The 16,963-nt window shown below is 41.1% G+C and overlaps 1 protein-coding gene across 2 annotated transcripts in view; it reads left to right on the top strand.

Moving 5' to 3' along the window:
* LOC128891643 (diacylglycerol O-acyltransferase 1) overlaps positions 1-16,963 on the top strand; it is a 120,906-nt gene that overhangs the window by 49,745 nt on the left and 54,198 nt on the right. For both annotated transcript variants that reach the window (XM_054151293.1, XM_054151294.1), the window contains exon 5: positions 1,174-1,282. In XM_054151293.1, the coding sequence (XP_054007268.1) occupies positions 1,174-1,282 (109 nt within the window). The remainder of the gene's footprint in view (positions 1-1,173; positions 1,283-16,963) is intronic.

Genomic DNA, 16,963 nt, shown 5'->3' with positions numbered 1-16,963 from the left:
AAGAAGGGGTAAAAACTAATGTTCAGAGCTCTGAACATTAGTTTGTTTCGAAAAACAAATTCCCTGGGTGACCAGTAATCTAGCTTTGTGTAAGAAAGTAGAGGGAGCTGTGGAATACCGACCATTTCAAGTTCTTGGATTATGTCCATCATGTACTCATATAAAATAAAATATACAAGATTTTGACTTGAATAATAACTTATTTAAGAATAATAAAAATAACTGTTACAGCATCATTTCGATTCTTATAACTGTTTCAGTCAGAACCTTTACATAACAATGTGAAACAGTTATTTTTGAAATCTTTTCAACCCCTGGATAAAAACGCGTATTTAAGAGTGTCGAAGAATCTTGTAGTATCCACTCGTTTCGTCGCGAGAGATGTACATACAACCCTACGCGTCGGAGAAAATGCACACGAATGCGACACAATTTTCTCTATTTGCTGAAACGAACGAGTAACAAAAGGTTACTGACCTGGGAACTCGATATGAAAATTAATGCCGGCGCCACCCAGTGAACGCCCATTTAATTTGTCCGCGCAGGACCATATTTAAATAACCCACTCTCGTGGCAAGGACGTTTGGTTTTCTATTGAACACAGACACAGTCAGTGACACGGACAGGATATACGGAGGCTTCTGCATGGATAATAAACGATTTTCGGTAAATGTACGGGGAGTTTCTACTTTTTGAAATTTTTGAACATTTTCTACTGGTAAAAGAAATACAATGGAAACCAGTCACTGGAATAAAAAACAATTCTACAATTTATTTAATGAGAATTGGTTAGAAGATGATGAAAAATTCAAACAGACTGAGTGCGCTTATATCAGAGAAAACAAGTACTAGCATAGTTGGAAGTACGTTACCTTTATCTGTATTTATATTGGTCTTCTGTTGTCTCTTATTGTTTACATACAACAATCTCCCTGTCCTCATTATAGAATGCGATATATATATGTATAATAATTTCAACCGAGTGCATTTCAGCCTTCGTATTTTGCGAAGCTCACCGTTCTCCAGGACTACGTCGATCTTCGCCAACCCCCTACGTCCATCCCCTCGGAATCGAGGGTGCTTTTCCCCTCCCTCAATCCCCTTCATGTTCCGCGCGCGTACTCTGCAAGCAACTTCCGCTCGTAACTTGTACCTCTCTATTTTGTGCCGCAGGATATCATAGCTCACGGGCCAGGGATGGTGTTCCACGTCGTAAACCTCATCGTGATGGTACTGATACCGATGGTGGTCATCCACGTGAAGGATTCCGGATTCAGCCTGAGTAAGCGCCATTTTACGTATCGTTTCATCCACGCGGTTCGCGTTTCTGCCGCGATATCGCGTCTCTGAAAGATCTATCCGCAATGAAATATAGCAAGTAGCAAACAATACCGCGGTAAATGTCTTTCGCGTGCGTTAACGGAATCGGTGGTACCTCTGCGTGCATCGATTCCAGATCGCTATCGATAGATTCGCGGCGTTATTCGTGGAACTTTCACGGGACGTCGGAAACCTTTAAGGGTTTACACTACTTTGCCAACCCGGATTTTCAGGAGTTTTCAAGAACTTTTATCGAAGCGATACTGACTATTTTAATACATCTCCCAAACATCCTTAAACAATCGCAGTAAGTTCATACAGTTTCGTACTATTGCGTTTGGGCAAAAACTTTTTGTCTGGAGTTGCAATTAGTCAATGGTCGTTGAAAAAATTGTTTAATTAACCTGGCAAGCGTGGATCGAGTCTGTTTCGTCGCGTGCTGTTTACCATGTAACCTCTCCTCCCGCCCGCCACCCGAATTGCCAAATATGCGTTGATTAACGAGATACCGCTGATTTACACTCATTAGCGGAAATTATCAATTTTCGGGCGATTTTAATTATCCGTTTCGGCTCGCGCGTCACGTGACTCCGCGCCGGCCGGTTTAATTCTCGTTACGGATTGAGAGCAGCGTCGTACCCTATCAAAAATTCTATTTAAATGTAATACACGCGGTGACCCGGGAGACTCGCATGTCATTGCGCGCGCATGCAAACACAATTGTACGATCTATGACTCCGTGGAACGATAGATCGCGACAGAAATTGGCGAAAATTCCGCTCCACTTTAATAAAAAATGAATTTGTCAGAAAATAGCTTGTTGTCACAAATACAGACAGATGGCTTCCTTATTCCTGGGAACGCACTCTCTACCTGTAGCTGGCGCAATTCAAACAAACAATTAAACTCCGAGGGAGGTGAAAAAACTTTCTTGCGGATCGAGTTGGTCGCGAATCTCAATTAAGAGAGATTTTATTGGTGGGAGTTTGTGAAGCATGCGAAGCGCGCTGGGAACGATCGAAGAAAAGCAATTAAAGAGTAAGCACATCGAAGAATGCCGCGGAAGCCGACTCTCTAATTAAAGGATTTCGAATTAAAACATCTCCGAGAACGGACGTGTCCCGCGATTTACAGGATCGATCGGTACAAGCGTTGCGCGCCGAAACTCGATCCGCCTTCGTCGTTAACTTATTATCATAAAGATGATGAGCCGAAAAGTTTCACAGAGCGATAGCTCGGCAATTCTCGCGTTAATTAAAGAAGCGAAGGCACGGATTAAAGCAACGAACGACAAGTGTAATAAGAAGCTCCGCGCACATCTTGAAAGTTGTTCGAGAAACTTTCCCTGTCCGATTCCTCGTCCAATCAGGAAAATTTCTAACGAAGTTAGCGATACGCCAGTGGAAAACATTCTTGCATCGTATAATGATCTTTAAGTATTCTTGTTCGATCGAATCCTCTCTATGTACACACCTGTGAAAAGAAGTTTGCGCTAACTATGCCAACTCGAATCGCTTGACGATTTCATCAGAGTTGCGTATTAATTTCTCGAGACAGTTTCCCGTATTTAAATGGAACTTCTAGAAGCATCTTCTTCCTCTCAAATTGGCATGCTAGCGCCCAATCGATATACTGATGTTTGAGGCAGTTGATCCGCCGCTGTTTGGCTCGAAAGGTGGAGACAATAGGTGGCGCAATAGGCTATTGTTATAAACAAATTATTTTTTACTGAAGTCCCGAGTTGGGTCGACACGTCGTCGCAAGTAAGTCACGTAGAGATTCCTACGTCAACTAGTCTGTACATTCGGTTATGTAAGCGCTTCTTAAAAGTTCTCAAGTCCCGCGCGAGTGTGCCTGCAGCTTGAAAGTAGGTGCGCGAAGTGGCTGCATTGCGAGTACAGAGGCTCGTACTCCTTTTTTTTTTCAGCCTCGCTTCTTCCACGGTCTTCGTAAGTCGTCTTTTTTCTTACGTCGAGAACCACGGCCTTATAACACATGGAACGTCTCACCTTCGCGAGAGTGTGCACTCGAAAAGCATAGCCCAGTAGCTCTTAACCCTCTACAGTTAAATATTTTTTATTCTCGTTCCTAACGGTATGATTTAAACCATTTCATCGCAACGTGAGCGATTGACATCTTACAGTGGGCGATCATTTGACTAATTGCTTTTAAGAGCAATGGTTATTTTCATATATTATTATTATTATTATTATTATTATTATTATTATATGTATATAATATAATAATTATCTATATATTAGGGAGACCATAAAGTAATGTCGTTTCTTTTATATTAAATTCAAACAAATAAATTTAGAGTATGTTTTTATTTTTAATCAATTATGTAATCGTCCTCGTTATCAACAAGGTTGAATTATACATAGTAAATATTCCAACGCTTTCGCTTTGTCCTACCTTTTCCATAAATAGACATACAACGTTTGACATCATAATTGTCAATAACATTTGAGAAGAAACCTTGCTAATAGACCCCTCTTTTGAAAGTAGAAGACTCCCTGAAGAACCACCGACGCCGACGCTGCTACTCTCACAAAGTTTCCAACATCTTTCCGCGAACCAGGCGAGCAAAGTAATACCGTGTCAAAGCAGTTTCGTCTTTCGATAGGCAGGCGAAAGGTTGCGGAGCAACAACGTCAAGCCTAGTAATTATCGACGAGCGGTTTTATTCCGAGGTCTCTTTGCGCTGCTGTGGAATTAAAGACGCCGATGCTCGGCCACTTACGGACGCGACTTACGGAAGCCTGGCCTTTCAAGTCAAGGGAGTGTAAATTTAATGAAAGGGAGGCTCCATTTGTCGGGTAGTCGTCTGGAATTGCATAAAGCGGGGAGTGATTTTTCTTGTAACTAGGAGGAGTAACTCCCCCCAATTAGCAGCGTTATACGAACGATGCGAAATGAAGACCAATTTCATTAACGTTCCCCCAATAAAGCGGTTCAGCGCCGACACTGCTTTGGATCGTTTCGGACCAAGGCGTCGTGCTTAATCCTTGAGTTAGTTCCGATAATTTTCAGGGTGAAAGAAGCAAAGGAACTCTCGGAGTAATCAGTTTCGTGCAAAAAAGAGAAGCGAATTATACAGGACGAGGCATTGCAAATATGCCGACTGAATAATTTGTCCATTTTTTTGTGGTAGAAGAGAATGCAGCGAATCAATCTCGCTTGGTTTTGAGAGGGATCTGATCTGGAAAATTGAAACTTACAATTAGACATACATTTAGAAGGACATATACAGTTTGTAGCACAAGAGCGTGGACGCGATCTTTCTGCAAAAAACGAAAACTTTTTAAAAAAAATTTATGTAGACCGAAAGTATATCTAAAAAGCTAATACCTCTTACTTAATAGTGTGCCCAATCTCCTCCATTTGCAATTATAGCTTCGCAACGTCTCGGCATGCTATTGATTAATTTGTTTGCACAGGTGCAAAAGCGACCTGCTACTTCCGGCCCCTTTTCTTTTAACATCCTCCATAGGAAACAGAGTTCGAGTGGTTGCGAGAAAGGGATCGATCGGATGTCCTCTAGCGACGAGTACGAGAAGCGCCGTCACACTTTTATCCACGGTCACGCTATCGATGGACAATTGAAAGGAATTTTCTCTATTTACTGGTAAACCGGAATCGCCAGTGCCTAGTATTGCAATTCGTAGTAGCGTCGTGGTGCACTAAATTGTTCAGCGACACATGGTACCTGGTCCCCTTTGACGCGCAGTTTTCCGCCAACTCTTGTCGCCTCGAATATTGGACGCCGGCGCCGCCGGTCTCATTCGTATCGAGTTTTTAGGCAAACGGCGCCGAAATTGTCCAGTCGTTCGTCTCCGATTGTAATTACCAGTTTTACGTGAATCCGCTCGAAGCGTTCCCCGTTTGACTCCCGATCAGAGACAACAGCGGAAGCTCGGAACTTTTGAAAGAGTGGCTCTTGGCTACTCGACGATTTCATTTTCGCTACCACTCGTCGACAGTTTTGTTGTTTTTCCAATGACATGAGCACGAAACGGGCAATACAAAACCTGATTCGCCATACGAACTTCAGAAACACGCCGGCACACGTCGTACAATGCTTTTGAATAACCATCAGCAGGAGGACGTACGTTTAAATTGGAGAAGTAAATAGGATTATATTTGGACACGATAGATTTTATTTCTTTTAACGAATATTTAAGTTTTTTTACTTCTTTAGTACCTTAGAGTCGATGATTGACTTTTTAATTTTCAATACAATTTTAACATACAGGGTGTTTCGTTTAAATCTAAAAGGCGTCATATTTACAAACGAGGATGTACTGCTGGATGTCTGGTTTCTCGCTTTCTTACTCTTTTTATCTCGTCGCATATATGATATTCGGTCTCCATTCCCTCTCGTCTTTGTTTCTTTCGGTTTCCCTATGCCATTTCCATAGCTGCCACCCGCAAATGCAATAATAGGAGTCGAGTGTTTACTCGTGCCGTTAAGTGGCACTCGGTATCATATTGTCGCGAGAGAAGCATTCTCGTTTTCGCTCCGCGATCGAACGTACGCGTAAACTCCGTCACACGCTACACGCGCGTACGCTCCGTTCGCATTATAATTAATAAAATCATACTCAAATGCATGCTTCTAAATTGTCTAGTATTTTTTTATTTCAGATAACTCATTTATAACGCGAACGAACAACGTTTTGTTTGCACATCTTTTGTTACGTAATTTAGATCGAAGGATTTGAACATATCGACTAAACGTTTTACTATTTATAATTAACAAAGGTAGCCCACGATTCATCCTATCGATAACGTAGTTTCTGGTTGTGGAAAAAACGTCCGACTTGGCAGTCTGTCAACATGTTAAAAGCTTAGACCGCTAAGGGTTAATATATGCAGAAAGTCATTACTTAAAACGAGGTAATGCATGCAGAAAGTTAGCTCGATGAGAATTTTTCCATAATGTCCAGTGTGTTTTACTCCAGAGTGACTAGACTGCGAGCGGAAGGACGAAAACGCGATTCGGAATTGAAAACGCTCGGTTCGCCCGCTGCGAATTGCAGATTTCATCGGTATTAATTAGAACGACGAGTGGCATGTTTATCGGGTGCCGTTTGAATGTTTCATTATCACGCCCGTAAAAACGATCTCCATGCGTGTAATCGCATTTCCATGTCGAATATCGCGAGACTTGTGTTTTTAATGCGACAGCGGGGACGCGATTTGATTGTGACGAATTATTCCAGTGTTGTGGGGGACACCAGGGAACAGGAAAATGCTCACAGATATTGAAATATGTCGACGGATTTATACTCGACAATAAATCATTGATAAAGGAACGATTTTATTAAACTCCCTGGTTCCATAGTTTATTCGTAACTCGTATCCTACCAGAATGCTTAATATAATCCGTCGTTTGTTGTAATTTTATTAACCCGTTGACTGTGGGACGATTTTTGATGGAAATTCTAAGAGACATAGAGGTGTGAATTAAAAAAAAAAAATATCACCTTATACAGAATGATACTTTACAGACAGTTTTCTGTTTTTTGACTGTTTCATCGAGGTATTCAGAAGCAAGCGTTTTAGAAACTGATTTACGAAACTCCGAAAAACAGTGCAAAGCCGTATCCCGCATAGAAATACCGGAGTGGAGAACGTGGCGCGAAGGTGACGGTGTAAAAATTTCCTCGTTACCATAGAAATTATTTTTGCTACGGGAAACAGGTATGGTAATTATACTGGGAATAACAATTGCCATAATCTTTTAAGAGATGCTCATTTCAGTTTGCTGTCGGTATTGTTCGGTTATCATTACTGGTTTCTATTCTGCGACACGACAAATTCTTTTTTTTATGAATTTTATTTCGTCGGTTTGCATTTTTTCACAATACATTAATGTACTTGAATGTAAACAAAATCTTGTTATCGCTTGAATACAAATTCTTGTATAACCCCTTAAGGCACATTAACGATCTCGTTCAACCTTTTAATACATACCTTCATACCTTAAATACCCCGCTATGCATCGGATAGGAATGTAATAACTGTCGCGAAATAAACAGTCCAGAGACGTGCTAGAAACAGCCTCTTTTCCGAATAAGACCCAAAGCATCGCGTCACGGCGCACTATATCGTTGACTCGCGCGTCCGCTTGGAAAATGTAATCATCGCCTAACACGAGCACCCGCCAAAGGCAGCGTGGAAAGAATAAAGCCTGGCGACATATTTCAGATCCGTGCCAGGAATAAAGCGTTTGCTTTCTCTTTTCTTGTTGTCTTTTGCATTTCCGTTGCAGCTAGGACGCCATCGCTATCCCGTTCTTTTCATGTGATTGAGGAATGCAACGGGGATAGATATTGGGTATGAATAAGATAGGTGCACTTTGGAGAAGGCAGCGATAGGGAAATCGAGGGAGGAAAAAGTCCTCGGTAGAAGCTTGGTTCGGAAAACAATAGAAGATGCAGATGTTGACGCGACGGTACCGTCATAATCTGTACACAAATGCTGGGATGGTGAAATAGTGAAATGGTGGACACTTGCCATTTTTAACAAATATGTGTAGTTTATAAAATGTAGTTCGGGGGATCGGAGAGCTCAATGAAATTTAAACGAATCCCGCAATGTTTAATGTTTAACGAGTTACGGGCTAAACTGTTTTACGTCGACGTCATCGCGGGGAGTGTCGGTAATTACTAATTATACCTACGACACAGATTCCAGTAAAATCGCGGAGCCAAAACGTCCCTTCCCTCTCTCTCTCTACCTGGTTCGCGATAGATGTTCTCGTTTGCTCAACTAGATCCTAGTGGATTACGGCATGATAACGAAGTAGTTATTCCGGGTGTTCCGTTCTCTCTCGAGAGCAGAGCGGCTCAGTGAATTAGTCGGTCCATGATTTGTTATTCAAAATTCGCGGAAAGGCGGCCATCTGGCCACATATCCGGCTGCGTTCGAACGTAATTTCCGTTCTACGTAAAGCTTCCAACTCCAGTGTAAGCCGTTCCTGTTCCAACCGGCTGAAACTCTCGCATTACCTGGATGGAACAACATTCATAATTCAAGGCTTGTAAATATCAACCTACGAACCAAGATTTCCTCTTACGTACTCGCGACGTTGATACTGCTGGTAACGAACAATCGACTCGGAAATACAGACACATATTATAAAAAATGCGCACGCATTAAACATTATTTATTCAGCAGATTACGCTATATACAGAGTGTCTTAGGTTCAGTGTTCATATTTTTTTAACGAATCTTTGAAAAATACATTCAGCGAACGAACGGTAAACTACGTACATTTCAAACGATTGCTGTTGTTAATTTCTCGGAAATACAAGCTCAAAGTAAGGTCAATTATTAAACATCCCGATGGAATATCCTATCGATAATGCTGACAATGAGTGCTTCAGACGATCCGCATATGTTTTCCGAAAATTATGCATAGCTCAGCGTCTTTAGTCGCTGTTCGCGAATCCGTTCGTCCACCCTTCGACGCGAACAAACACACTGATTGCCTTCCACGTTGCGTTACGCGTGCGTTTGCACTTGCCGACGCAGTAAGTCCACAGCTCTGGAGCGTGCTCTTCGAGGATCCTCCATCTGCTCCACCGTTCCTTTGTTCCTAACAATCCTATTCGTTTTCGTCTAAACCAACAATCTCCATTTCCTCTTTTCCTTGGTTCGTGGAGGCCGGTAGACAGAGACGGGAGTGTCTGGACGTGTGATTTGTAATTCCCGAGGAACTCATCCCCGAAGGTTCGGGATCGAAGGTACTCGCGCTGCATAATTCGTAATTCCGAAGAATACCAGGAGCACGGAGTGGCCGATAGGATGCCTACACAGGAAAGAACCTGGTCGATTGAAACACGAACGATCACGGGTTTAAAGAAAGAGTATTGGGAAAGTGGGAAGAAACCGACAATGAGAGGGGTGGCGGTGACAGTGCGCGATTCGAGCGATCACGAGACGTTTTGAGTCGGGAAGCGAAACTCAATCAGACTCAAGGATCTGTTAATTGAAAATCTTGAAAGATTTGGATGACTGAAATTACTCGAGTGTCTTGGTTGTGTCGAATGACACAAATTACTTGGACGTTTCTAATGACGAATGTCTCGAAAGGGTAGCTTGAATGGTTGAATAGCTGCTCAAATAGTCAGTGATTATGATCTTTGATCATATTTATTAGCGATTGTGTACTAGAGTGGCCTTTTGTTATATAAGGTCTGTTCAGAAAATAATCGAATTTACGTTATGTATTTGATGCAGTGGGTGATAGAAAGATTTATGATGGTGGAATATATAATATATATACATGTCGAATTGAGCATCCTCCTCCTTTTTGAAGTCGATTAAAAAAGGTATACTTCATGCGAAAGCGCATCAAACAATCCAAAGTTTCATGAAAATCGTTGTTGTATCAGTGACCGACGTTTTCTTGTATGATCCAAGCTAGTGTGACGGTGTGCTTAGCTGGAAAGGGAGTCGAAGGACGTAGGTGCGATGAATACAGGCCCTCACACCCTCGAGTCGTCGGAGGTTATAAGAGGGGTATGCAACCAATTTCGTTGACTTCAAACGAGCACGGGGCTCGACGTAGCGTGAAACGCCGCCGCCGCGGTGCCAGGGCGAAAAAGACGCTGACGGTCGGGCAGAGGACGCGGCGAACGGTTGCGTGTGCGTGAGGCACTCGGGGCTGCTTCCGTACACCGTAATGGCGATTCCCGGGCGCAAGAATTCCATGCATAACCGAGAGAGGCTGGTTCCCGTGGTGGGAGAACGACTGGAGCCTCGCCAGACGCCGTTAAGCTAACTAGCTCGCGGCAGTCGAATGCACAAAGGAGGCCGGGTCTGCCGTTTACACCGGATAATCCGCACGAAATTAGGATGGTAAATTGGTTTCCGCGCGAGTAATGCGAACGAAGTCACGATTCTGAGTACCGCTGGAGGGGATGGTCGCGGGGTAACATGTCGGAAGCGGCTGACTTGACACCGGATGCCAGGCTTTGTGAATACAGGACCGGAGAGTTTGTCTTGGGAAGATGTAACAAAGATACCGGGAGAATCGCTTTGTAACGCTGAGGGACAACGACCTTGCTACTGAAATATTACCGCCGCGGCCGCGCCACGGCGATGCACGCCTCGTCCGGCGACGACTCCTGTTCGCCGTTGACTTTGATCTTCCGTTACCGGAAACTGCTTCGACGCGTAATGGCTTTAGACGAAATGGCGCGTCGTATCGTTCGAGTTAGAGGTCGGCAACCTACGATCTGATCTCTCAGCTGGAATCATCTGGCCAGTAGTTTCCAAACGAAAGATCATACCGAATTTGCCACGAAAGTGTTGCCGCGAATTAGGAATTCGAGATTAAATGGCACTGGGAGATTGTTGCGATAGAGATGGTGCTTGGAGTTGTAAGTGTCGTGAACAACGTCAGTGGTGCTATTGGTCGAATCAACGGTAGACGTCGCACTATGGTACAGATTGCTGAAAAGGTTTCTCAATTCTCAAGTTTTTAACAGCTCTTTTTTCTCATTTTATGGATACGCAATTTTAGATTTTTCAACTTTAATATCAAATACGTAATTTGCAGCTCAAATAATTTATAAATACCAAATTTCGTGGAAATCTAACGAAGTTTTAATATACATGTCGGCTATATTCGATCCGTCGTATTGAATTTTGCAATTCTGATGTCAAATTCGTAATCTATGTCCGAAATAACTTACGAATACCAAGTTTCATAAATGTCTAATAAATTCTTAGTTATTAATTTTTCCTCGCCTTAATTATAGAAGTTTACAGTAACTACTTTCAGAATTTCGTCATTTTCGCCGATCATAAATGCGTTAATTTCCTATCATTCACAAGTCATTTTTCATAATCGTTTACTTACGTGTTCGAATCGTTAATTTGGAACGTTGAAGCAAGGAGGATCACGAATCCCAACCATACACATCGAATTCTCCGCAGGATGCTTTCTTCCCACAAACATTCGAGTTAGTCGCACAGAGATGACAGCACAAGTGTCTCGTAGGGGAACATCCTGAATTTCCAAAGGGATTCGGCTAACCAGGAACGTTGCGTTGAAGCCACTCCTCGCCGTAATAGTCGTCCACGGATCGAGGAATCGGGGTTAAACCGCGCGGGGAGATCTACAAAGCGCGCCACACACTAATGTGGTCACGTTTAAGACTGCGTCGAATGCACGTTCCTCTTTGGTCGTTGTTTTCCACTTGCGATTTAATCTGGTACATATTTAACTATTATCTGGTGTTTGTAAACGCTGCCCCTTCTTTTAAAAATGTATCGAAACGGAGTTCTTCTTCGTGCTTATGTCTGATACCACACAGATCGTACAGGACAATCACGTAAATGAACAACTTCATTTATTCTTTGTGGTAGAACGACATTTACGGATAGACAAAATATTACTATATTTGTACCAAATTTTTTGGTATCGACGCTGTAAATGTTGGCGTCACACACAAAAAAAAAGTAATCTAGGCCAATGTAACAAATCAAATTGTATATTAAGTACGTTTCCAAAAACTTATTGTAGTGTCCGCGCCTCCCATACCCAACAATAAGGAGTCAAATAAGAACACGAAACGTAGGGTACGGGATTGGTCGCGTAGGTAAAGCGGTCGACTGTGGATCCGAGAATTGTGGGTTCGAATCCCCGTGCCTTATTTTTCGTTTAGACTCCTACATTATAATGATCGATTTTACTTTGGTTAAATAAAAAATATTGTAAAGAAAAATATTTGATAAATTTTGTGAATCACTGTACGTGCCAGTGCCTGAAAAGAGATTAAGAAAAGATCGCATGGCAAGTAGAGTTGAGTTAAGTGTAATAACGAAGGAAGATAAGTTGCGTAGGATGGAGGAAGATCCGACAACCAACATGGAGGATTTGGAGGGATTTAATTCCAAACCATGCAAGTTGCACCAGCGTGAAAACGTACGAAGTTTATCTTCTATCTCCTACTTAGCAAACTCGGCGCAACAAGGATCAAAAGTCTTAACCAAATGAGTATCGTCTTCATACACATATACCAGGCAGTTGTTATAAACGCACGGTAAATCGCTCGTATAAACGATGGCTGAATGGTAAAGAGATATTGTAAGCTTCTTGAGTGTTTGAGTTTTTTCTCGAATTACAATGGCATTTAAAATATTTTTGTAACGTTATTTTAAATGTTTTAAATATAAGTTGCTGTTGAAAGAATTTCGATATACTAAATTTTTGAATTACCAGAAAAGCAACTTCTGTTTATGGAACGTTGATAACAAAAAATGAATAAGTTCATATTTTAAAGTTATATTGTATTTTAACATTAAATAAACAACAGTCACGGTAGTTGCGTGGTTTGTGAGACCACACCTCGATACCTGATGGTTAAATTTAAAAATAGTCTCCGTACGTATGTATGTATTTGATTAATGCTCCCCGAGGGATTTGCACGATCTCCACTTCCATTACAATTTTCTTATAACTTTTACATACTCTAATCCATAAAACTATCCTTACTCCATCCTTAGTCTATCCTTATTCTAACCTTATCCTATCCTTGTTTTAATCTCGTTTCTCCGTACGTAACACAGTACATTGTAGGCTCTTGACGCAACGAGAAAGAATGCGAGAACGCAAAAGCTTGCCAGCGCCAATGGGGATGCATCCCCGCGTGAAAGGAGAATCCTCTGCGTGCGATATCTGCCCGTCTATCGACTTGGTGATAAAAAGAACGACTCTCCTAGGTACATACACACGCATCTGAATAGTCGTGCGTGAAACGAATGCACGCAGTCTGCCAAGATCCGGCTTCACGCACGGTAACTTTGCGAGGTGATTACAAGCTCGTGCCAACTGGATGCTGTGCCAGGTTCAGAAATTCCCCGTGGGACGCGACGCAGGGAGAGGGCCACCGCGGAGGAATCAAAGAAACGAGAGCAGGAATTGTCAGGACATAAGTAGGGAATTACGCGTGCTTGGTGAATTAGGGTTGGCGATCGATCTTGGAATGCATAAAGTGAGTCAGTCTGTGTGAAGCTGCTAGCACACTTTGTGGAAGCTCATAAACAATTAAGAGTTCTCGCTTTAAGAGTTTTCAATAGTCCTATAGTTCTTGATCAATTAAACTAATAGTTCTATCGATTAGAACTCTGCTAATTCGTGTTCAAAGGATGAAGGCTACCATCGTAGTTGCGAACGAAATACCTGTTTAATTAAATTTCTAAAAATTAACGTAGATAGAAAAAAGCGTTATTGTAGATATTTAGGTTGTGCATAACATAGATTTCAGAAATCATCGAAATAAGTACCTACTACACACGCTTTCAAAGTATTTCTTCAATAAGACTGTATCCCACTAATTTGTTTTATCGATTGTACCAAGTGTCACGTTACACCTGATATAACAGTTTTAAGAAAAAGTAGTTCTGTTACGACAGGGGTGACTTCATAATGGAAAGGGTAATTGATCCGCCGAGATAGCAACCGTGAAGCATCATCGTGGATTTGTTACAAGGTGTTGGACGGTCTTACAAGTCGTTACTCGAAACGACACTCGACATCTGGATTTCAGTGGAATTCGAAACGTTACTCTAGAAACTGTCCGATTTCACGTGGAATGGCGCAGTTCATTTTGAGAAATAGGTACTCGAAGTTAACGAGATCTTGCGTTGGTGAGATACGTGTGCATAGGTCGGTGCTGCCGGAATGAAGTGTGCGAAACCTCGCCGAGTACAAACAGCTAAATTAGCGATGAGATCAATCTAGCGATTCAACTCAAACATCAAGTATAATGGAGACCTATACGTAACGGTGTAGCTGGTCTATCAGAGTCGAGTATTATTCGAATAACAGTCCATTATCTTCCTCTAGATAGTTATTGGGATATTTTTAGTTACATAGTACAATTCGAGAAAATTTCACGAAAAACTTGGAGAATGATTTATATCAATATTTATTTGTGGTGTTTGTAATGTATTAATGAATGTTAAAAATTGTTCGGGGGAGAAAAATTAAAATCGAGGCTTTTTTGAGGAAAATGTAACTTGAATCATATCGATCGGACTCGTACTTTCCTCAGGAAGCTGTCGAGCGAACCGAAACATGTCGTTTTAAGTAAAGTAAACGTATTTAAAGTTTCAATAGCCTTCGGTCAAACGCTTTCTACTCCACATTCAAGGCTAGAAGTCTAGCAATTATAAAGATTTCTTGTTCAACTTTTGACACAAAATTCTTGAGATATGTATCTTTCGAAAGGTGCAAACAAAATCGATTTTGTTTAAAAAAAGAAGTAATGTATGAAATGTATAGAAATGTATGTGGCTTCAATTATGAGCAGTGCATCTCGTACTCGTAATAATATAACACAACGTTTACATAACAAAGATTCCAGTGTACCTATTTAAAAAAGAAATTACGATGCACAGAGCTAAAACGAATATCGCTTGGATGACGTCTCGTGTTAATCTGCGGTTGCTCTCCAGCTGGTTGTGAGCCCTAGGCCGTAACTCATGCATTAATTCGGGCCTGCGTTCAGGGAAACTTGATATCAGTGGTATGGTCGTCGATATCATGAAATTGGTATAACTGGATGGAACATTGTCGCGTTGCTCTCGTCGCATTTCAACGAGGCGCGTTCGAGCGATGATTTTGACGCGGATCATTCGCGTCGCTGCACTATACGCGGGACATGTGGCGTCGTTTCACGCAATAATTATCCCTCTGTCGGTTAATGGCAACTTCCGACTTGATATTTTGTTCAGGCCAACCGAGTCGAGTAACTAGATTGCGGTCCATACAATGATTCGGATTAATATTCGAACGCATGGTTTTTCGTATATAGTTGCTTCGTATAATCCTTATGGGAGTTAATGAATGAATTATTTATTAATTAATTAAAGCTCTCCTGGATGATAGGAACATAAGATTTATTCATTTTATTCATTGGCTTCATAATATTGGAATGAATGTGAATTAACTCTTTGACCGCGGGACGATTTTTGCATACTGTATGTAAAATATGTCTAATTAAAAAAAATTGTATCAAAGGAAGATTCTAGTGTACCAACTTCAAAAAACAGGTGAATTTCATGAATTTTTGTTTGGTAAACAAAGCATGACATAAAATCTAATTTAATCCTACCGGCTAGAAATGTATTAATATTGAATGTAACTGAATAGATCGATGGGTTTTAGATAATATTTTCAATAAAGTGTTTGTATAAGTACGAAACAAGCTTAATTTATTTCAAAGACCGTGGTGCGCTTCAAACTTTCGTTTGGGCAGTGTACACGAATGATGTTTGCGTGTTTACCTTATTCTAGAAGAGTCCTAATTACCATCGAAACATCGTCGGAGTTATCTTTCGTTTAACTATTCACTATTATATGAAGCCGCGTACTCGCCGACCGTGCAGTTCTAACAAATGTTCGGCAAAGTTCGCAACGTTTGCCTGGCGCCTCAGCTACAGCAATGCTAACAAGCAAGTCTACGTTAGCGAGCATTCATCGTCAATCTATGGTCGGAAAGCTATAGTTATTTATCTCGACTCAGATACACGAATGCAGAGTTGAATTAGCTTTATTTCGAGTAACAAATAATACTTACAATTAGAAATCGATCCGTGGATAAGGAATAAACTGACCCATGGAAATTGATTTAGAGAATTAATTTTTCGATATATTTGTGAGTTACCTATTTTCGTTTATTGTGCGCCAAGATGGAATAATATAAACAAATGAGAACATAAAATAGCAATACAAGTATGTTTCTTGAGCATTTTATGGAAACATTTTATGGGCATTCATTTTTAAGAAATCTTATTTAATATTTCTTCTGTCAGTTATTTTCGTGCCTCGTTTTTTCAACCACCGATACCATAACAATATTCAATTACAATACAATTTATATTATATTAAGTTAAATTATTGTCAATAGATAGTAATCGTTTTAATTTATGCGTATTTCTAACATAAATGAAATTACAATTCACTGTCTTCAATTTTTGTCCGTTCCTGTATTCTCTCAACACGTTTCGCAAAAGAGATTTTATCCGAGAGTGCACGCGACCAAATCGAGAAAACCCACGGAATTACGATTTTATTCTATATATAAAAATATATACGTAATGTGTAAAATAAAAATGTCAAAGGCCTTTCACGGACGAAAAGCGTCTGACACTCCAACGCCGGGAAAACGTCGGTGAAATTGTTTCCTGTTATTTTCGATGAAACAAAAGACAGCAACAAAAAACATGTCCATATATACCGTTTCAGCGTTGCGTGTCCAGCGTTACTCTATCCATTAGCATGGCGAGTGTGATTCGATGTCACGATTTTTCCGCGGACCATCGATCAGCTCGGTGCACCTCGACCAACGAAAGGTTAAACGTTCGCTAGAGTTTTGGGTAAGCTACACACAATTCTGACTGACGAAGTTCAGTTATACACTGGCTCTAGAATATATTGACACACCTTCTTTACCTGAAATATCTTTACAGGTTTAAGCGATATATTCGGTTGTCGCAAACATTTTTTACGCGACTTACACTTGGCCGCTTTGTCTGACAGTGTTCATATAAATTAGAAGTTTCCGTTATATCCTTTTCACTCATTGTCTAACTGTCGGGAAAGATATCGTCTGATGAT

The sequence above is a fragment of the Hylaeus anthracinus genome, unplaced genomic scaffold (genome assembly GCF_026225885.1).
Source record: "Hylaeus anthracinus isolate JK02 unplaced genomic scaffold, UHH_iyHylAnth1.0_haploid 12002, whole genome shotgun sequence".
In the NCBI taxonomy this organism is placed as follows: Eukaryota; Metazoa; Arthropoda; class Insecta; order Hymenoptera; family Colletidae; genus Hylaeus; species Hylaeus anthracinus.
The sequence above is the reverse complement of the archived record's forward strand: the minus strand, read 5'-3'. Positions and strand labels throughout refer to the sequence as shown.